Source organism: Patagioenas fasciata, chromosome 2 (genome assembly GCF_037038585.1).
Source record: "Patagioenas fasciata isolate bPatFas1 chromosome 2, bPatFas1.hap1, whole genome shotgun sequence".
Classification (NCBI taxonomy): Eukaryota; Metazoa; Chordata; class Aves; order Columbiformes; family Columbidae; genus Patagioenas; species Patagioenas fasciata.
In genome coordinates this window covers 105,790,200-105,813,646 of record NC_092521.1, presented here as the reverse complement: position 1 = coordinate 105,813,646, position 23,447 = coordinate 105,790,200, and the positions used below count along the sequence as shown (strand labels likewise).

General features: G+C 38.2%; 1 protein-coding gene across 10 annotated transcripts in view; it reads left to right on the top strand.

Moving 5' to 3' along the window:
- Window positions 1-23,447, top strand: part of COL15A1 (collagen type XV alpha 1 chain) — a 133,081-nt gene that overhangs the window by 96,720 nt on the left and 12,914 nt on the right. For 8 of the 10 annotated variants that reach the window (XM_071804659.1, XM_065830458.2, XM_065830454.2 and 5 more), the window contains 14 exons: window positions 1,642-1,677; window positions 1,771-1,854; window positions 3,803-3,868; window positions 5,549-5,584; window positions 7,153-7,215; window positions 9,316-9,393; window positions 9,513-9,548; window positions 12,811-12,864; window positions 12,945-13,004; window positions 14,997-15,065; window positions 15,444-15,485; window positions 17,775-17,820; window positions 18,487-18,576; window positions 22,292-22,341. In XM_071804659.1, coding sequence (XP_071660760.1) covers window positions 1,642-1,677; window positions 1,771-1,854; window positions 3,803-3,868; window positions 5,549-5,584; window positions 7,153-7,215; window positions 9,316-9,393; window positions 9,513-9,548; window positions 12,811-12,864; window positions 12,945-13,004; window positions 14,997-15,065; window positions 15,444-15,485; window positions 17,775-17,820; window positions 18,487-18,576; window positions 22,292-22,341 — 810 coding nt within the window. The remainder of the gene's footprint in view (window positions 1-1,641; window positions 1,678-1,770; window positions 1,855-3,802; window positions 3,869-5,548; window positions 5,585-7,152; window positions 7,216-9,315; window positions 9,394-9,512; window positions 9,549-12,810; window positions 12,865-12,944; window positions 13,005-14,996; window positions 15,066-15,443; window positions 15,486-17,774; window positions 17,821-18,486; window positions 18,577-22,291; window positions 22,342-23,447) is intronic. The other 2 variants (XM_065830457.2, XM_065830456.2) reach the window with 2 other exon arrangements.

Here is a 23,447-nt window from a genome sequence, read left to right as displayed (position 1 = left end):
CAGAGAAAAACAGATGCAAAAAATACAGTTCACAGTTCACCTGAATTCAAATTCTTCTGAATTCAAAATCTTCTTTTATCCTTTTTTGCTGGGTAAACTGCAAGAACATTGCCAAGTGATACTTTTGTTTTCCCCATAGAACAGAGTAACTATCAGATTCTTAGCAGTAATATACAATCCTGCATTAGACTAGAGCAGGGGCTATCAAACTTTGTGCTCCACATACCATCTCTGGTCTATATTCAGTGCCTCTCCCTCCTCTTTCTCTAGAGTCACTTAGCTGAAGGATGGAAATAACCCACAAAATGTATCTTGGGGAAAAGCAACAGAATTCACCTTTTTGCTAAGCGGAGGTGGAAGTAGTGGAGAAGAATGATTGAAGCAGCATTAAATAAAACAAAACAAAACAAAACAAAACAAAAAAAAAAAAACAAACCCAAAACCAACTAAAACAAACAAACAGAACCACAAACAAAAACTGCTTTGGAGAGGGGAAAACAAGAGAAGTGGAGAGAGTAGATGTCTAATAAAATGATGCTGACTCTGTGGAGCCCCCCCACAAGCCTGCCCTGTATTCCATTCAGTACCATACTGTGCCTCCTAAGCCTACTGCTTGTATGACACTGAAGAAAATAACAATATATTTGTTGTGGCAGGGAATGCCAGGTTCAGATGGAAAGCCAGGCTTTCCTGGCATTGCTGGACATCCTGGAGATGTGGTAAAACTGTAATAACTTGTGATCACTTAACACATACTGGCTCCCAACCCTACGTCTTAAGGATCAGCAAGCGATCTAACTGCTTGCTAGTAGCATGTAGAGAGATGGGCCTGGATTTGTCCTACTTAACCTGGAGCAGTTACCTTAGACACCAAGTACAGCAACACAGTGTCCCTTTCCCTTGCCTCCCTCATCAATCAGAAGTGATATAATCATCTTGAGAGGCTAGTTCCAATTCTTTGATGCTCCTTTTGCTTTTAATTACTCAGAAACCAGATCTGCTTTTATTTAGAGGCAAGACAGCAGGCTTATAGGTGTTTTTAATTTACTTCTCATGCTTAAGAACCATGAGGATTATAGAGCTCTTTAGCTGGGAAGTCCTACAACTCAGACCCTGCCACGATACCCTCACTCATGCCAGACAAGCTGTCTGCATCCCCAGCACAGTGAGCTGGATCAAGGGGCTGATCAAGTTTAGAAATAATCTGCCTGAAAAATGACTGTTTGGCTCATCAGCGTTTCCCTGCCTGGTCCACTGGGTAATCCCAGACACAACCAAGATGGTTAATGCTGAAAAAGGATGAGCATCCAGGCATAGCTGATTTTGGTGCAGAGAAAGAAAGGCCTGTTGAATTAATCCCCAACTAATTAAATGTTGTGTGCCCATTTGCTTCTGATCATCTGTGAACTCTGTCAAAAGTGCTGGGAAATACTTTTAAACATCAAATCCTCAGAGGGTCTGAGCTGAAACCAGCTGGCCCTATGTGTGGTTTGAGAGAACTGGGGATTGATAATTCTGTACCTGCATTTTGCTGTTGTGCTTTTTTTTGAAGCTAGAGAAAGCATATTTTCACAATTTTTCATTCTAAATCATTTATGGTGATTTTTTTTTTTTTTTTTTTTTTTTTTAAATCACATGCAGGGTCCAAAGGGGGAGAAGGGTGATCAAGGACCTCAGGTGAGATTGTGTGGATTTCATTCTTTCTGAAAAACCTGTGTGAAATGTACTACTTAGTAAATGGGTTTTCCACCTGTAATGTTTTTGAAATAGGGTGAACCAGGGCAGGATGGGAACAGTATTGTGGGACCACCTGGACCCCCAGGACCACCAGGACCAATCATAGCAATACCTGAGGTAAGCATGTTTGTCAAGCATTAAAGTCTCTCTCACTCATCTTACAGTGAAGATGGCACAAGCAGTTAACAAACTGGGAATTCTGCTGTTAATATTCAGGTCGTAAGCCTCCTCCTCAAAGCAAAAAATCTCAGTATGTCTCTATATCAAATGAATTTGTTTTGAAAAGATGAAATAGGAAGGAAAATGGGTGAATAGCTTACATACAAGAATTGCGGGGTCATATTGAGAGCTGCTCACAAATTCTCCAGGTGATTCTGCAGGATTTGTGAACATTAAATAAAAATCAACAGAGAAATACAAAACTGGAAATGTTTAACAAAGCAAGGCACCTGAGACACTTCAGTATATAAGAGAAAAATATGTTGTTTTCTGAAAGGTGTCCACTACACAAACCAGAGCACAGACTGTTCTGGAAGCAACAGCCAAATGTATGAAAGGGTAAAATGCTAGAAGCTCATAAAAACTGGCTAATATCCTTTAGCTGCCTGTGTATTTCCAGTCAGTTTTGCTTTGTGTGCATCAGCCTTTGCAAAAACAATACTAGTTATCAGTAATAAAGGCTACAGATTAGGACGAATCCTATTTCAAACTGACAATAAAAATCCTTTCAGTTGGCTTGATATGACACCAAGATCTGGAGAAACTGTGAGTGGATGTACAAAATTCTTCCTGAGAGCTGAAGGTGCCTAGAATACCCAGACTCATCCATAGGAATGCATATAACAGCAGTAAGAAGTGATTTGTGATTGCAAGAAGGGAATATGCCTAGATGAGAAATCTGTGTAAGGGGAGATGAGCACCAACATTATCATGAAGCTAAACTGCACATAACATTTTTTTTGTTGAGTGAAACAACTAAGCTTTCACTTAGGCTTCTGCTACTTATAACAAATATTTCATAAATTGGCATCCCATAGGCCACATAACCAGTCCCAAAAGAGCTGGGTTTTTTTTCTGAATTTACTGAGTATCCATCCAGAATCTTAGGATCCAAGATCCTGTGGACAGTTTTCTGACTTCCAATCACAATTTCCATTTGCAGCTAAACACTTATCTATAAAATTCACAAAGTGCCTGATCCCAAGCTCAGCAAAACCTCTGGGATTCTTTCCACTGACTTCAATAAAGTTTGGATTGAGCCCAAAAAGAATGAATATTGAGCAAATCCACAATGAAAAGACAGTGTAAACCCAGGGCTCCTGGATTTCTGCCACCAGCTGTAGATAAAGCAGAACAATCGCAGCAGCAGAACCTTTTTATTACTGTGATAAATGTAACAGCCCATGTGCTGTTCCCTTTCTGGGCCGTATAGAGCTGGAAATACAGTGGTACCAACAGCATTGTGCCACACCTGGTGTAATGCAGCAGAAGAGTTCATGCAGACTGGGAGATGGAGTGATGCCTGCAGGACTTAAACTGTCTTTTTATTTTACAATTTTCCAATGGTTTTTGTGGCACATGAGGACAGGGAACAGTTAGCAGCACCCAGTAAAAGCAACAGACTTTAGCTGCCTGAATCATGATGCCAACATAACCTCAAAGTATAGGAAGTTGACCACACACTGCTGTGCTCAGATTATAGAGTACAGGGTAGGGTAGGGTAGGGTAGGATAGGGTATATGATGTGAAGAAGCAGGTCTGTCCTCTTTTGTGTCATTCTTGACATCCTAGATTAGAAAAAAAGTATTCAGAGACTCCTAAGATAACTGGAAGCAACCTCTGGAGGCCATATGGTCAAACCTCCTATTCAAAGCAGGAGTAGCTTCAAACTTATTAATGTAACAAAAATTAGAAATAGAGAGCCTTTTCTGTGGCCTTATTTGTGTTTTTCTCCCCAGAGTTAGAAAGGGATGCTTCAAGTGTCTATACATTTCTAAAAATGCATGTGTGACCTAGATAATCAAATTGGTATTTGAAATAACCTGTTCCTTAACCACTTTTTTAGCTACTGCTCAATAATACAGATGGCATTTTTAACTTTACTGGAATTAAAGGACTGCTTGGGCCTCCAGTGAGTATATCTTCACTGTCTCCTTTTAAGTATCAGCTAGAGCTGAGTTTCCTATCCTTTGGAATTGTGTTCCTGCTAAATTGAACACTAAGCTCTGTCGAAATACTTCAAGGCAGAACTGAATTCTGCATGAACTAATAGCTTCTACACATTTGTATGAAAAAAAGGAACTGGCTTATCTCTGAATCTGAACTATATGCCCAGAATAACAGAAATGTGGAACTGATGCAAAAACTGGACACGAGATTTACATAGCATTTCTTCTTTTTTTTTTTCTAGTCATAAAATGTTGGAATGAGGTGCTTTGCTCATTTCTGCTTGAGACTGCAACTAGGAATGCTTGGCTCCTGTACATGAGTTTAGTCTCACAACTACCATAGCTGTGGATGAAAAGCTGAAAATTTCGTGAGAGAACAACAGAATATGAAATTTCAGGTTCTGATTTGCAGCTAGAAGTATAGCGGCAAAATAATTCAATCAAATGTTTTAAATTCTGGATGCTTCATTGTAACTATTTCAAATTCTTAGGACTGTATCCACAGAGAAATCTACCTTTTCCAGGCTGCAGACTTTACTCAAACTTGCCTGGAAGTCTACGGTGTACTGCACTTCACAAAATTTGAATCCCCCAAAATGAAGAATTTTACTTCACAGCTAGTTTCATTTGTGGACTGTTGCTTCTGTACATTATCTGTTTTCTTTTTCATTAGCACTGTTTTTCCCTCACGTTCAACCCCTGATGAATGTGTGTGCCTGCTAGCAGAATTTCACTCTACATAGCCATAGTTTTTAAAAAACTTGTATCTTATTAATACAATTGTCCCAAAACAAATATTTACTAAATCTGTCAGTGAACTAGGAAGAAGGACATTTGCTTCAATAACAGCTTTTAACCTTTATCTGTTAGGCTAGCTTGCCTCTTTTTCGCTTGTCACACAGGATGACGTATTGTGGTTGCATCCAGTTGTGTTTATGGTAAAACAGCTTTCATGGAAAGTATTTTGATGTGTTTCCTAAAGACCTGATTCACCTAACACATGGACATAATAGGATGCCTGTGTGAGTTCTGCAGGTAGTTGCCATTCAAGCCTCAGATGACAGGTTCTCAAAATAACGTAGACGAGTGGGCTCATGAGCCCAGCAGAAATGTATTGGTTTGTTATAGTTGTTACAGTCCCAACAGAAGGAAGTAGGTTGGCTTGGGTAATACTTATCCAAGTACAACTAAAGTGTTTCTCTGCAGATATCACAGGGGGGACAATCTTAAACATGCTCAGTACAAATCCAAATCCATGTTTCTATTCACAACCTATTACACACCCTATTTTCTACCCACAGATGATCAGGAGCAAAAAGGCAAACGTGGAAGTGCTACTGTGATCTCTGTGCTGGAATCTGGAAAAGATTCAAAGGAGGCTGAATTATGGTTACGTGCCTTTCATATGTGGAAAATGGCACCTTTCTTCAGCCTTCCCTGGATCTCTGTCCCTTCAGTTTTGGAAAGTAAATGCTGATGTCCCAGAAAAAATTAGAAGTGTAGGGCACTGGCTGTATGAGGTTCTTAATCCAGTTTCAAATCAGTTAATATTCACGAATTATGCAATACCTGGAAAATGGATACTCTGTTTTGCAAGTCTGTAATATGTGTTTGTAAGGGGGTGGGCTTTTTGCATTTTGCAGGGGCTAGATGGCAAGCCAGGTCTACCAGGATTTCCTGTAAGTATGTTACTTGGATTTAAGTAAGTATTTTTCAACATAGTTTTATGTTTTTAAAATTATATTTTACAGAATTTACACAAAGTCTAATGAATTTTCCTATGGGAGACTATAGGTCTTCATGGAACCAACAGCTGTGGTAGAAATTAACTCTGCCAGAAATGAGTTATACTGTGATTATGCACATCTCATATTTCTGCTTATGTCAGAGTCACTTTTGTAGTTTAAATCTAAATGTAATTGACTCTGATGAAAAATTACTACTTGAGGAAAGACCTATGCCATTTAGGAGAAACAAATGGAACAGATGGACTTCTGAAAGTTATCTTCATATGTGTAATTGTATTATTCTTTAGGGGGTACAGTAAAGCCCTACAAGATGTACATCTTTTATTCTTTAGAAAACATATATTGGTTTTTATAATAACATACCAGTGCTACCATGGAAGCATTGTGCAGTCTTAATATCAAAAGATGCCTTATACAACGCTACCTACCTGCTGTGCTCAGACTGCCACACCATGTAAGTAGTGTTATCTGGCTTCTGACTTCATATATTATTGTTCATACTCTTATAGTTATATTCTATATAATCTGATAGAGTTATTTTCCCTTGTTATGATTGTTATACAGTTCAGATGCAGGCATATGGTCTCAGGATCCTTTGTCTATTGCCTGAGAATAACTAAGGAGAAAACTAGGAAAGCTGACAAATTATGTTGACAAAATGCTGGCAAATTGCCCAGAATTCTGCAGAAGGTTGTTTAATAAGTCCTGGGTATTGTGAATTGCATAGGAAGCCAAACAAAGGGGAAAAAAACTCCTTAAAAATACTTTTTATTTGAAAAACATCTGCTAACCTTTAGAAAGTGATATGATGAAGTATTAGTCTTTCTGTCATCTACATAACTTCCACAGACAGGAAAATCACATTTTTGTTCTTACCTCAGGTCTTTTCTGTGTCTCTTCACTAGTACAGAAATCATTTAGACTTGAATTTAGTTCTTGGTGGGTAAAAAAAATGCTTCTGAATGCACTGATAATGGAAGATTGTAAAAACAGAATGTGATCTGGGTGGAATGCTTTCACCACAGAACAGATACAGAAATTATCTTATTTTCAAATATATTATTATAATCTCTATTTCAGATATTATATTTTTTTAGGTACTGTTAGAAATATAGATTCAGAAATTCTATCGAAAGTCAGTCTGGCTGAATGATCGTGAAGGGAGAAAGAATACAGTAGGGAGGAAATAGAGAATTTTAGGCTGAATTTCCACTCTTCTTAATGTTTGCATATTTCTCTTTGTGAATGTGTGTATCTTCTACACTGTGATAAACATTAGGCATTTTTTGATTTCTTCTTTTTAACAGATTCTCCCTACGTTTGTTTTAGGGAATATTACGATTCAGACAGCAATTTAATCTTGAAAGAATTCCTAGATTGCAAACAGAGTAATTCAAGTTCAAGTTTTCCAGTTATTTAAAAATTACATTTAGTAAAATGGCCTAGGTCCATATTCTTAGCATATCTCACCATAGATTTATGCACTTGTTTTTGCTTAGGGCCCTCGGGGACCAAAGGGTGATACTGGTTTGCCTGGATTACAAGGACCCAAGGGACAACAGGTTGGAAAAACCACATACGGAAAGTACATACTGTAAAATGCGTTAGATGATGAATACTTAACTACATTAGAAATTTAATTATTCTAATTTTACTAGGGATGTTGAAAAGGTCATGTGAAAAATTTACTAAGTGGAAACTGAAGGAATTCTGAAAAAAAAAAAAAGTACTTAGAGGTATTGTTCCTTCCCCAGTGTGAAAATTCTGCAGTGCAGTATGCACTTATCAGAATAAGTGTGCATAAACATTAACTTGTGACCTCTTCTTACAATGTGATTGTCTGTGCTGACACCCTGGGATCCTAACCAAAAGACCAAATAAAAAAAGCTTAATCTTTTCCTCCTCCTTTGGCACAGAGGGCTTTGCCTACAGAGTGAAGACTGCCGTTTTCCCTTCCTTGGAAAGCTCTCTCCTTAGGATTCTTATCTCTTATTTCTACACAAGAGTGTTTATTTAGCAGCACTGCTGAGAGGTTACTAGAGACTGACTCTGCTAGTTTGTAAACATTGCAGCTGTTGTTCTGCTTTTCTTCCCCTTCTCATCCACCTGCAGGAAGCAGGGGAGAGGAACATCTAAGTTATTGCAATCTTGAGGATTATAAAAAGGAAAATAAAACCACTTTCTGCTATTTCTTTGTAAGTAACTGACCTCACTTTCTCACAAGTAATAGGAAGACTTGGAAAAGGTTAATTATGGTTTGAAATGGGTTTGTAGATGAACAGTATCTTCATTACACAGAAGAAAACATCATTACTCAAAAGGAAATACCTCAGGCCACAAATACCAGTCCCCTTTTGTCATAAGGATTCCTGTTCTTTTACTGAGCACATAAACTGATCAACTCAACCTCAAAACCAGTGGGGTAGCTTTTGGCTTGGGTTGTGGGGTTATTTTGGTTGTTTGTTTTGTGTTTTTTTGTTGTTGTTTGTTTTGTTTTGTTTTGTGTTTTGTTTTTATTTGGGTTCTGCTGTCCACACTGGAAGGAGCTCAAAACTTTGAAGCCATTATATTTCGAAACCATCAATGGCATAGTGATGTTTCTGAGGCTGTTTCTGTGGTGTAAACACTAGGTTATGCTCAAGAGTGATGAAGCTGGCAACCACAATGAAGATGCACAGACACCTAGGAGCATTTTACTTTAAGGATCACAAGGTGCTTCTGTTGCAACCTCGGGTCCATAAAATCTCGCACAAGACAAAGTCAGTGAAGCCAGCCCTTAGGGAGACTCCAAAGTGTCCAAAGTATTCTCAAGCAGATTCCAAAGACTCCAAACGTTGAAGAACCTGCAGGAGGAAATGAGTTATAGTGCTTTGTGCTTAGTGGAAGTGCTATAATCTGGACTGTCATTTTAATCAGCAATGCAATTGTTAGTTTCAAGCCAGATTTCTTCCATTAGAGATCTTGAGAAATCTATGGTACCAAGCTGCCTGAGCTAGGAGGAGGAAAGTTGCAGCTGAAAGATCCAGAGTGGGAACCATGGGCTCACACTGGGCAATGATAATTCATGGTTGTGCCATTGTTCAATGGAATTACCCCTTGAAGAAGTGGAATGCAGTGTGCCATAATTTGAACACTGGGAACTAGCCCTCATAAAAGGTAATGAGGCTATGTCATACCAGGCATACCAGGCATATAGAGAGGAAGATCCATGCTTTTCTGATAGTAAATTTGGGACACTTAGTGTTCTATCAAGATTTCACATTTCCAGCAGGATTTCTTGACCAGTATCTAAGCTGATGGTACACAAGAATACACCAATAGCTTGTCTGCCTTTGACAGAGGTGTCTTGTGAACACAGCATGTTTGACATAGTTACTCTATTGAGGCCAATACGAAGACTTTTTTTTTTAAATGAAAGAAGTACTTATTCATCTCAGGGAGATTTACAGGAAGAGGATATTTTTAGTGTATTTTATTGTATTTTAAGAAAGATCAGCCCTTTTGTCCCCCGGAGTCAAGCTTTACTCACATCAGTATCACTTCATGTTTCATATCACAACATGACTAATCCTTCATGCTGCAAACAGCAGTAATGCTGCTTTGACTTCTGATTCATTGAGAAATTATTTGTAAATACTATGAAATCAATTTGATAATTGCAGGGCGAAAAGGGAGAACCAGGAGCTATTATATCTGCTGATGGATCTTTAACTGAATTATTAGGAAGAAAGGGGGAGAAGGTAGGCTAATACTGTGCCATGTTACCCCAGAAAGCTTGGTGGCCTTGTTACCAGCCACCTTTGCTAGATGCTGCAGGAATTCTCCTTGTCGTTGTTCAATATGTGTCTATCCTCAACAGGGTGAAGCTGGAGTGGTGGGCCCAATGGGACCAACGGTAAGATATTTCCAAAGATGAGTAGATTATTTTTTTCTGTTTTCTTTGGTTTTACAGATAATAGTAAATATAAAGCTAGTTTGTTTTAGCTTTTGATTCTTTCTGAGTAGGGATGATAAGGAGTATCCATGCTTCAGGATGATCAACGTCCTTCAAAAAAGAATGTGGTTGTTACATGTGTGGTGTTGTAAACTACTGACTTGATTCAGAATTTAAATTCTGGTAGCGCAAAAGTATCCATTACTATCTAAGCAGACAGTGAAACATCATCAGAGAGAGAAACTTATATAATTTATGATTCCAAGTGAGCGAGTTTTGTTTAGCCTTGAACATAAGAGAGTGAGAAGAGCTCTAATTGCTCCCTGCTGCTCCCTGAAAGGGAACTATAGAACAGACGAAGTCAGGTCCTTCTCAGATGTGCACAGGAAAAAGACAAGTGCCAATGATCCCAAGTTCCAGAAGGGGAAATTCCAATTAAATGTAAAGAAAAAAAAATCACAGTAAAAGCGGTTAAACACAGAAATAGGTGCTCAGAGAGATGGTGGATTGTGGAAAAAGGCACTGAGCAGCATGACCTAACCTGGAAGTTTGTCTTGCTTTGAGCAAAAGGTTGTATTAGATAATCTGTAAATAATCTGGATACTAGATAATCTCCAGTCTAAATTATTCTCTATTTCTATTATTTAAGTTAAAACAACTGACTACATCAGGTTTGATTTCTGTCAGTGCCAGTAATTTGCAACTCCCTTGGATTCTGAGAAAGCTACAAATCAAGCACTAGAGTCAAACCATTTACCAAAATCAGGACTTAGAGGCCTTCTTTCAGGTACTTGGCCTGATATTTTTGACTGGGCCCAGAATATCGTATGAAAGCACAAGAAGTTAGTTGTAAAATAAGAAGAGTTGCCCAGACTCAGTAAGGTTAGAGCAGGAATTAATTTCTTCTAGTCTACTATTCCAAAGATCAAAGATATTGTTTATTTGCTTCTGCTTTTGATGTAGCCACGTCTCCATTGTGCCTGAGTGAATGAAGACAGGTGTTGTTGTTTCTGCATACCAAGGTGTGCAGGAGATTTTGCCATCAGTTTCTGTAACTTTAAAAGAAGCTAACTGGATGTGCTGAGTGACTGCTGAGTGACCTTGAGGGGGGCTACCTTAACTTATCAGAAGGGGAGTTCCTTTTCTCCTCCTTGTACAACTGCAAGATGAGTCCTTTCATCTTGACAGAGAATCATAGAGTGGAAGTGAACTTCAGAGATCATCTAGTCCACATCACTGCCCAAAGCAGGTCTATTCACCTCAGGCACTTGGCCAGTCGAGTCTTCATCATCTCTTAGGATAGAGATTCCACAGCCTTCTCTGGGCAACACATTCCAGTATTTGACAATCTTTAAGGTAAAAAAAAGGTTTTCCTTATATTTATTTGGAATTTCTCATGCTCTAATGTTCATTGCCTTTCATAGTGCACCCTTCAGGACATGTCCTTTTTCTATTAGCCCAAAACACACCTGCCAGAGTCCACCAGCAATCTATCGCCCATTTTAGACACAAGCAACAGCTTTGACCATATGGGGAGAAATTACCTTCAAACCAGTCTTCAGTTTTGGCTGGATAAAAATTACAAAATTAATCCCTGCATTTCAGCCTGATGCTAGGATAAATCATATCATCATCAGATAAATTTTCCATGAAAGTACGTCACTATTCAATGAAATTATATTACATAAAGGCAAGGACAAAACCTTGCCAGTTTCAAAGGAAAAAGGGTGTGTTAACTGAAAATTCTATCAATATGGCACGAGTTTAATTCATAAAATGGATTGGTAATAGACTGGTATTTGAATCCAGATGAAATTACCATGTCAACATTCTGCTGCTCAGATGAGATGCAAAACTCTGAGTTTGAAAACCATCCAAGTATAAACATAAGGTTATTTCTTGCAACCTTTCCACCTCTTCACTTGCCTGTGCTCCCTCTGTGCCTTGAACTGAGAGATAACATGGCAACAATACTGGACCGTAAATAAGGAAACTCAGTTCTGCCACAGGCTTACTTCCTTCTTAGCCTCCACTTTCCTTAAGAATCAAGAGCAAGTGAGGAGGAAGAAAGGGGCTTCCTCTTGTTTTTTGGTTGTTTGCTAGTTATCCTTTGAAGTAGCAGTCACAATGGCAACAAGTGTTTGTTATGTTTAAAGTGATGTGCTGAAATTGTGGTAAGCAGTGCAACAGTCAATGTCTTTCTTCCATCAACATAGGTCTGTGATAACCACCATATTGCAGGTAGCAACAGGAAGTCTGTTACAATAATTGCACTGAAATTACTGTGATTTCTCACAATTAAACACATCAGTTGTGATTGATAAATGGTATCTGCATGGGATCTATAGACAAAGATTATGTAACCAGTAATGCAAGAAGGGGTATCTCTCAACACTTCACCAGACTGAAAAAAGGGAAATGAAACCAGAAAGGTTGATGCATATTCAAAGAGATTGTCTAGACCCTTGTATTTTGTTGAGTTTCAGGGAGCTAACAGCAGATGAAAGTTTGTGGTATCCTCAGGTTTGCTGCTTTTTGTTGATCACTTGCTGACTGCCTAGAAGTTGCATGTTTGCAAATGCCCAATGATAGATCATACCTAGTCCTGAACCACTTTTCCCAGGCAGCCTGCTTGCCCTTTCTTTTCACAGTCACTCATATCACTTTGTGAGGCTTGATGGGCCAGCTACTCTTGTATAAAGTAGGATCTGTTCTGTTTCAGCTGTCAGCCCCATAAATCCATATACCCAGGCTGGCAAGAGGCATGTAGAAGCCTGGCAGTATGTAAATTCTCAAGCTGATCCACATACATTTCCTCATAGGGGCCTGATTTAGAAATTATTAGAAAACCGAAGTAAACAAAAAAGAGATGCACAAAGCATACACCCCTAAATGCCATTTTCTACTGATTAATAAATTTCATTTTCCTTTGATACATAATGACTCAGTTTTGAATTGCACGCCATACAAATGGGTGAGAATTCGGATTTAATTTCATATGACCAGTCTTTTCCAAGCCAGAGCTGACTGTTGTATGCAGGCCTCAGCTTCTGAGATCATTCGACAGAGCAACATGAAAGGACATTTTATGCATTCTCTGCAGACAATCACAGGTTGATTTTTAACACAAATATAAAACTATGTCTATTTGTCTAAATAATCTAGTATATGCCAAAGATATGTTCCATATAGTCTCCATAATCACATTTTATTTTTTGTTCAGGGACCAATAGGACCTACTGGACCTAAAGGAGAACTTGGTTTCCCAGGACGCCCAGTATGTATCATGCTCTCAAGAGGAATAAAGATAGAGGAGCTTGCTTCTGACACATACTACACTACTTCTACTTATTTCAGGGCCGTCCAGGACTGAACGGACTGAGAGGTGTGAAAGGTGATAGAGGAGAACCATTTAATGTAAGTATTTACATGTTACAATTAGTTGAAAAAAAATCCTGTTAAAATCCTAGGACAGGTATGATTTATATGAATTCCTTTAAAATAATGACAGGACTAAAAACCTGAAATTATCTATAAATAATTATATGTTCCTGCTACTTTTTCTATCTGTTAATAATAACTGAAAAGCCAACTTCTGGGTCAATCTGGACAGTTCTTGCAAACATACGTAATTGTATCAGCTCCCAAGTATAACAGTTATATGTGTGATTCTCTGTTAGCATAGCAAATTATCTAGGATTTCCTATTCTTTCTATATATCTATATATCAAAGTCTTCCTGATACAGGCCATCAGTATGAGCCCTCATGGTGGGAAAATACACCCATAGGCTCTTAGCTATCTAGCACAGGTACAAATAGCACTTGAGCACATCAGAATGAAGAGGCAACCACTCCACTAGCAAGGAGATACTGGTTAAAACCTACTATCCACTTTAGTTACCATGTACATGTATCCAGAAGAATGACCACTGCATAAATGATCTATGCCCGCCTACAACCTGTAATTATGGAACGACAAGTGATGAAACAAGCTCTTGGCACTGCAAGTCTGTTCTTAGGAAAAACTTCATACAAGTGGTCTTACAGCAAGCATGAAGACTGGACTACACAACAATAAACACTGCTGAGCATAAGCAATATGTTTCACAACGGTAGTTTGTATGATTGTTCTGATGTCATGGGTCCATCTGTGCTAGAAAAATTGATACCCATACCACAACAGCAGCTAATAATATTTCATTTGCATCAGAGATAATGCTGGGAAAAAAAAAAAAGGAGGGGGGTATTTTACTGTATTAGCATAGAAATCATAAGGTAGGGATCAGTTAGGCATCAGAAGAGGTGATCTAGGCAATATCACTGTATTTCAGCAGAGCAGTTTTTGTAAATGAAATCTGTTGTGTGAGTTCTCTGGTTCTACTGTGTTTAGAAGAAAAAATATATATGGTACACAATCTCCAAAACACAAGTATGTTGTCTACCTGCACAATAAATGTAAGTGAGATAATGATATTTCTTTATTCAACTAACAGTATCTCAGTACCTTCACAGAAAGAAAAGACCAAGTACTAAAGGTTGCTTACACCTCTAGAGAGAGGTGTTAATAGAAATTTAGTTGAATGAACTAAGAAGAAAATGAGAGAAATTATGACTAGCCACCAGCAGAAAATATTGAAGTAGATTTTTCCATTCCTCTATATCTTCAAATAGTGCCAAGGTCCATTTTCTGGACTGTCTGCCTTAACCAAACAAAAACTATTATAACCAGTATAACTAGATTAAGTACATCAGTCTAGGACATTTAACCAAACAAGCAAACAAAACAGGCTACAAGTTCTAATAGCCCCTCCTGGAATGTTTAGGGAAGATAAAAATCTAATGGATCTCTAATTATTGATGAGATGACGTGTCACCTCATAGAAAGTTTCACTGATGAGGAGTGAAAGATGGATATGGCATGGTGCCAGGTTTTTAAATGACACAGTAAAGATTTGGCATATTTTTTATAGATGATAGTCACACCTGTAGTCTAACAGAGTTCCTTGAAGGTGTCAATTAGCATGTAGTTATCTGACTGGCACTTGAAAATATATGAATCTCAGCAGTCTTGAAAATTCCAGACCAGCCTCAGATACCTAATTTCCCTTAGATGAGAGATCCACTGCCTTTAATTTAGTTTCAATTTCTAGTGCTTTGAGGTCTCTGGTTTGGGTTTTTTTCCTCCCCCTTTAGACTATTTTGTTCTCCACACAGTACTTCAGGTTAAATTTTAAAGTTCACTTTGGTACCCATAACTGAATACTCAGTCTCCCCTCAAGCCATTTAACAAAAAACTTCTTGGTCAAATGGGGGCCTCTAAGCCCAAGGACTTTCTTTCTGCAGGTTCAATTGTATTGCATATTAAAAGATCTGTCTATTATCTTCTTTCTTTCACTTTTTCTTACCAGGGCCTTCCTGGCTTGCCTGGACCCCGAGGGCCTCCTGGACCTCCAGGACGTATAGTTTATATCAAAGGAGTAAGTATAACCGAGGATCAGTTGCTGTTCTATCTCTATGGAAGAAATGTGCTGCTCCAGAAACAGTTTGCAAGGGGAAACAGAAAAACTTATTTCAGACAACACAGTTTACAGTGGGTGACCTTGCCTGTGTGCACAGGAAAAAATCTCTTAACTGGAGCCACTGTCATCTAAGAGTTTTGTGTTCCCCCTACCCAGAATGGGACCTGCTGACAAATCTGTGAGAGCTCCCAGGCAGTAAACTGGCCTCTCTACTCAGGAGGTTCTGATTTTTGTTTCCAGCCCTTGTCCTGCCATGTCTATTAGATCTACTTGGTGTGTTATCTGCTGTATTATATCTCCGTTCATTAAAATAATTTCCCTTCTGATTTTCAATAGACAGTTTTCCCAGTCTCTCCCAGACCTCATTGCAAAATGCCAGTAAGTCACACATAGAATCTGCTCTTAGCAAAATGCATGGCCGTGATAGTCCATAACCAAAGTAGCTGTATACATAACCATGGTAGCTCTGCAGCTTTTCTCAACCTACCTTCTGCTTTGCACCAAATATGTGTTTCAGCTAGTCTTCAAGCTAACAGATTTTCAAGATACCCAGAATTAGCCATATATAAAATAGAAAACAGAACTAGAAATACTAGAACCTTTTGCTTAAAGCACTTTGATTACTTGGTTATCCTAACATTTTCAATGTCTTTCAAATTCCTTAAGAATTGCTTTGGAGGGCTGAATGCTTATACATACATGTACACACATTTTTTCAGATGTATATATAAATACTGTCTCCATGTTGTTATGTCTTCAACTGTTTTCAATTTCCCTGACCAAAATAAGACCTGTAATGTATTTCAGTGTGGCATAAAAGATGTATCAGAAAAGAAAGATCATGTTCTTTGTTTGACCCTCAAATGCAGTCTATTAAGGTACAAACATGTATGATATAAAAAATGGCAGCAGGCGAAGCTCAGGCCCTGCTTTCCAAGGGGAATGGCAAAGTCCACATTACCTTCGAAGGACCTGCAAATTCACACATAGTGTCAAAAGAAAGGAGATGGGTTTGTATTTTCAGAACATCCTGATGCAATTTTTGTTTGATTAATCATGGAAATTATATCCTACAATGAACTGCAAATAGAGTTCGGTCCTGGAAGAGCTTCCCTAGGGCAATATTGTACTATTAAGCCATGGGTGAGTTATTATACTTGGAAAGGATTCTGTCTTTGAGAATCACAGTTGTCTTCTGAATATTGTGGTGTGCAGTATGGCTGTTCTACTTTTCTGTTAGACAGTATAGCTCCAAATAGTATTGTGCCCTCTCCTCCAATTTATGTTCCAGTTCCTTTTCACTCACTATAGAGACGCAGCTCTTGACTTACACTATACTAGATGCACTGATTCTCATCATTTTACCCTTACACTGAAGAAAGACGTATTCCAGCTTATGGATCTTTCTGTTAATTAATTTGACATTTCTACAGTTTTGGCCTACCACCAGGCACCATCTTTTTACCTATTTTGATTCTTCCCCTAACTCTTCCCATTCCCACCATATAAAATTCTTGTATGTTAATCACATATGTCCGTAGTCACATGTGGATTAATTACTCTCACTTCTGAAACCTGTCTGGACAAGGCCCTGAGCAACCTGATGTAATTGATCCTGCTTTGGGCTAAGCAATCTCTAGAGATGCCTTCCAACCTCAACTCTCCTATGATACAAGCCTGTTTTAGCTGAATTTCAGATAATAATAAATAGTCCCTTTTCAAAAGGTTACAATCAGTGAGTAATAGCAGTAACATTTATGTGCACGAGTTATAGAAACCTGTACTTACAAACATCTGAGCATGCTAGATAGATTTGTCCTACATTTATGAATAATTTCCTAAACCTATATGAGTTCATAGATAAGAAGTCTGCTGTACATGTCTACATAAATGAATATTGATAATGAACTACAGGCTGAACTCATGTGAACTGAACTTCTGAAGTTAATGGAACTATCCATGTGAGTAAGAATTCTAAGAGCTAATAATACAGGATTAGTCAGATGCAGCACCTTCAGGGTTTTTCCATACACTTGCTTAAATCCATATAAATAATACTAGCTAGTACTAAAATCTGTCCATTTTCAAGCACTATGCCACATTTTAGTTCCTGCACTGTCCCTATGTTGAAGACAGGCAGTAGAGGTAAGGAGCACATCACACTGTTATGGGTGGCTCTTGTCAGAACAAGATAGACTAGAATAGCTTCTGCCTCCCAGTTGTGGTTCCAAGCACGTGGACCACAGGTCAATATCAGACAGTAGGTATAGCCATGGTCTGATGAAAACGTTATAAATACTGTCTGTTATCTTACAGTCAAAATCAAATCCTGCTTTCACATACAGATGTAAATTCAGAATTGTTCTCAGAGAATGAATTTTCTGATGCTTCACTGGCATGAATGAGAGTAGGATTTGATGATGCCTCCAAAATGCACATTGTTACCCACTTGCTGAAAGCATTTTGCATGTTAAAGAAAGCACAATCTGAAAAAAAGCTTAATCAGCGAATACTCAGACCTTGTCAAACTGGAGATAGCCTCAGAGTGTTGTTAAAATATTTATTGTGATAGCATGCATATTTTCCAGGCTTTTCAGTCCCAACAAGTAATGCACTTCCATTGGTTCATGCATATGGATAACTTTTAATAGATTTCTTTGTCTGTAGATGAGCACTTCTTGTCCTGGAAATCAAGGTACTCTTAGTGTCCATGGTGAGTAGTTCTTTTCTTGTCCCTTAGTTTAAATAAGCTTTTTTGTTGTTTCTGTTTGTTTGTTTGTTTTGTTGTTTTTCTTAGTTAAACTCTTTTTATTTTTCTTGGCTATTGCATAACTGGGTTTATGTGGCACAAAAAAAAAAAAAACTAAAACAGTGATCTCACTTCTTTTTTCTTGTGAAACTGTAAGATCATATCTTGTTTCAGTCTCAACATGTAAGCCAAGGAACAAGTCAGCTTAGGCCTGCACATTGAAGACTAAGATTTATAAATTGAGCAGTACAACACAGTTTTTGCAAGTTCTAATCTTAGAAGTCTATTGGAGACAGTAGAAGATGTGGTATCAAGTGCAGAGGCATAACTCAGTAAGTGTTTCTACACTTGCCCCAGAGAAATTCACAAAAGCAGTGAGAACAGGTTTGTTCAGAGGGTCTTGGGCTAGGTGGTCTGGGAAGAGAGAGCGAAAGATTGACTTGTAAGAGAGATTGCCTTGCACATGTTGGGGTTGATAAAAAAGGACAATCGGATTCAAGCTTATATGGGCTGGAGCCACATGTCCCACATGTATGGAAAACTCTCCTCTCACATTTGGTGGTTTGGTTGTCACTGCTATAGTCTCTTCTGTTTGGAAGTTCTCATGAATTTGTAATGCTTTTATTGCAGGTGCTAAAGCAAACAGAGGTTCCTGGGGGCTTCACAGTTCATCAGACTTAAAAGGAGAAAAGGGAGACAGAGGTGCTCCAGGACCACCAGGTACACTAAATCTGGCATATCATTGACGTCCTGTAAAGGAATACATGTTTAACTTAAAAAGCAATTCAACTAAGTACTTTGATACTTACCCCTGCAGCCTTACCTGCCTGAAGACTTATACCTAGGTTCCTTGACAAACTGACACACAGAACAAAAAAGCCCATTATGTTATCAAAAATGTCTTCTGAAAAGAAGTACCTGTACTGCACATTTGTGAGAATTATGAATGTGGTAAGTGCGAGAATAGATATTGAAATATAACTGGCTGTTTGCTTCCTCAGATACTATTTTGTCAATCTTCTTGAGCCAAATGGGCTAAAATCCAGTGCTTCCCATTTCAGGGTAACACATCACTGCATTCTGAGTTCAAAGCAGTCATTTCTTGGTGACAGTCCCACTTCCAGCAGGAGATGGAACTAGATGATTTCCATTTCAACCAACTTCTTAATATTCTATGCTTTATTTGTAATAATCATGAAAAGTCTGAGTGAAATAAAATACCAATTTGCTGCTGGTGGGAGCATCATAGCAGACGTTTGTTAGCAAGGATTTACTTTTCTGTATCAAAAAGCTAATACATGTTGCTAATTCTTACACATTAAAAATAGTTACAGAAGAAGCATCTATTTGGAAAGGTTGCTATTACAAATTCTTCCTTTTCAATACGTTTTTTGAAATCTCATAATGAGATAAGGCTTTGATCAGTGCCAGAAACCATTTGAAGTAGAATAATTTTTTTCCCACAACGAACATGTCTGTTCCCTCCCAGGTTCTGTATTTAACACAAATTAATATTGTACAAGTATTTTTGCCTGTACCTGATTATTTCAGGTGCTTCTGAAGGAGAGGGTTGTTAAAGGACTACACTTAAAATTTTGTTGTAAAACTGCAGCTAGTGGAGGATGGTGAAACTGGTTAAACTGAATTCACCTTTGTTCTAAAATAACAGAGATTTATTCATTTATTTGTCAACCAAATCTAAATAGATCAACTAGCTTCAATATTATGTTAACTAAGACCAATTCTGTTGCTGCTCTAAAAGATATTCCTATTTGGTTCTTGCTCATTTATTTAGTTGCTAAAATATTCTTTCATACAAACCAGTTATCTAGATCTCACAGATATCCACATAATCGTTGACAGTGAGAATTCACAAGCCAAAAGTTGCAGGGTAGTAGAGCATGATTAAAGCACAGGAATTTTTTGAAATCTCTGAGGGACAGATGGCTGAAGCTCCTTCCTCTACAGTATCTGTTGATTTCCAGCAATCAGAAAAGCTTTCTGAACTGTGGTATTTGTCCACACAGGGGATTTTTTTTTTCTCACAAAATGTCTTCTCTCCAACTTTACAAACAGGCTCTGTTAATTGATACCATGCAAAAATAGGAAGCAAACACAAAAAGTGGGTAAATAGCAGGTCACACTTTATTTAGCTAGTCTGTACAGAGGCAGCTGTAGCAAGCATCCACAGCATGGGTGCTGTGTTCCAACCACTTACGCAATGCTCCAACAGAACCCTGATGTTTCTGGCTGGAGGAACACAGTCTGGAGCTTTGTCAGAAAACATTTAGAAACAGAGGAGGAGACTTCACTGTGTCGTAGTCTCAGACTCAATTGCCTAAGGCCAAAGATCTGCTAATTAAAAATGGAGTGTTTATTGTAGTGTGCTGGCTCTCAACCACAGTCAACACCCTTCGTTCCTACAGGTCATTCCCCAAAAGGCCAACATGGCATTCTGGACAAATTTTCACACCCATCCAAACCACCCTTCAACCAGTTTATTTGCCTTGAAATCTTCTCTTCTGTATTAAGAAGTTGTTTCACCCTATTCTCTGTGAATCGTGAAAGTAAAGAAGGTAAAGGAAAACCAGTGAGGTAGAGTGAGATGGCTTCTTTCTGGGAAAGCATTAATTCTGGTAAAAAATGAGTTCTCTTGCTCCAGATCCCAGATCTGAAAGCAATGTAGCTTCCCATTTTCTAATAAGAAATGTCACCAAAAGTTTTGTGACTCTATCATTGTTGGGAGGGCATGGTTTTACTGTTGACTATAGACGTGCAAAGTGCTGTTAGTCTGTTTCAGCAACATCTGAAAACAAACTGAAATGAAAATGTCTGATCTGCCAGCAGAAGCTACACAACAAAGAGTGTTTCCCCCTGGCTAATGTTAAGATCTCTAAAGGTCCTGCCAAAAATTGCCTACCAGCCCTGCACTAAATGTCTGCAGAAGAGGGTTGAACTAGGTTTGCACATTGAGAAGCCAAGTCAGGCAAACTTCTCCAGCTGTGTATACTAGTAAACTAAACAGACCCAGAACACACAGGACAATCGATTGTCCTGCAGGTAAACTGTTCTCATGTTTTGCGGCCTGGATTTGGGCCTACAAGTAACACATTCCCAGACAACAGGATGGTCTGGGGCACAGTTTAAGCCCGGGATTAGTGCAAGAGGCTGTATGGATAAGTCTCTCATGCATCTGGAGTCAGGAGGACAGTTTAGCTCTATGGATGGAAGCTGTGCCACTTTACCTCCAGCTTGAGGAACTGATCTAATACAGTTTACCTACCAAAGCAGGTAGACCCTATTGGTTCCACGCCACAGATCTTTGTCTTCTACTTTGTGTGCTGACCTCCCTCTTCCTCATGTACCTTACCCAGACCTGGTCTGCTTCCTGATCATCCTAGAAAGACCTCAGACATCACAAAGTGAAGAGATCAATACTAAGTAACATTTGAGAAGGACACCTGCCATTTCATTCCATATGTTTATTCCCCATCCCCTCACATGGATCAAGCAAATCACTGCAGTGAGCTGTAATTGCAAGGGTTGGAATACAATCAAAATAGCTGTCTTAGTGGGAACAAATTTCTGTCCCAGAGCACACGTGCATACAATGTCTACTTGACTTAATTGCACCTGATATAGTGTATTGAAATCTGAGTCCTATGGCTGGCATAGGATTGAACCCAATGATCTCAAAAATGAATCAGTATACATTTGAAGAAAACGCACTGAGCTGTTATCAACAGCTGTAAAAGGTTTTGGTTTTGTTTTTGTTTTGTTTTTTTCCCCAAGTGTATACCAAACAGAATATTCGAAGGCTTTTTAGACTTTTTGTGCTGGCTTGACAGCTTTGGCTGACCACCATTGGCAGACAACACAATGCAGGTGGTATAACCATTGATACTCGTATTGGTTTCATTACAGAAAAATGTCAAGGAACAATTATTCTATGTTTAGCAGCACAGCAGTAACACTTTTTCTTTCTCTTATCAGTTATGGTACTGTTCTTGCATTAAAGACAACAGAACTACTGATCAGTCACCCCACTGCTGGCAAAGCATATGGAAAGTTTTTCTCTTCTAATACCCTGGTTTCCCTTAAAGGGGTTAATTTGGATGCTTCCCTTTCACCCCTTGCACAGATGCCATTTCTTCAGAAAACAGGGGAATTTTCATCTTTGAGACTTCTTTGCTTTCAAATTTATCTGAAATTCACAATCAGATTCAGAAGTGCAGAAGTGACAGAAAAGATAGGGCATGTAAGCCTTGTTTTGTTAGGAAACCAAACTAAAAATAGCTATTAGATTTAAAGGTTAATGTTATTATTGTAAATAATTTTCCTCTGAATTTCTAAACCGGTAATACCCAAAGCAGTGCTTTTAAAAAGAAAATTATAGATAATTATTGTACTTTATCATATTTTCTTCATTTCTCAGGTCCACCTCTGCCTCCATCGTATTTCAGCCACTTTATTAATAGCATAAAGGTAATTATATCCCATTTGTATATGAGTTCTGTTAAGCTTTTTTTAAAGTGTACTTTACTATAAATTAAGCATAAAACAGTATAGCATGGTGAAATGTACAAAACAGATAAGAACACCAGCAATTACAAATTATATTAATTTCTTAAACTCCAGCTGCATAGACAAGTTTATTAAAAATATAGAGATAGCAGATCTCAGTATTGTATAAAGATTATTTCTGAAAAAACTTTATTACTGAGGCCTTTTACCTTCCCAGTGATACTAAAGTGAGTCATAATTCACTGTTACCTAACACAAGTTGGTATAAATCATCTGCCATAAATTAATGCTTTTGTTTCCATACCAGCTCAGGTAAGAGACATCCATTACCTAAAGGGTTTCTAGAAAAAATTAGCAACAACTAACACATGGGGAGAGGGGGAATTCACTTCTGTGTAATACTACTTGTCTTTTAAACACACTGAATAAAATAAGTTAAAATGATGGAAACTACTTTTCCTGGAATCTGCTACAAGAAAGTATGCCCATTCATTGATGTGTTTGGTCTCTGTCCCATTATTTTACTTCCTGCTTCAAGTGACAAAAATGAATATGAATGCAATGTTATTACAAATGTTTCTAAGTGAACAAGGCTCTTCATTAGTAGAAGACCTAAAATCAAAATGAATCATGTTATAATTTAATGATGCTACCAAAAGCAGTTTACTGTTGGTTTTCTTGAAGGCCTCTTAGTGCCCTGTGGTTTTCAGATTTTGGTTCTGCTTGACTGAGTGCACCTAAGTCATTCCTACAGCATAAAATACCCCATGCATGCATAGCAGAACTGATACGGCTTCTTTGATTGTATAGAGTAGCGTCTGTAGCTTTACAGCTTTAGCTACTCATTTTTCATCTAGTCTTTCATCACTTCAAAATGGCATACCATACTTTGTAGTCCTGTTTACTGTGAAACTAAAGAGGACAGTCATAGGAGGAGCTACACATAGCTATCTCTACTGGCTTTCTGCAGCTACCTGCCATTGTTGTTTTGTCCTTTGTGTCTTCTATCCACAGATTTATTTCTTAAAAAGGTGAAACAAAGTAGACCAAAAAAAAAAGCTGAAGGA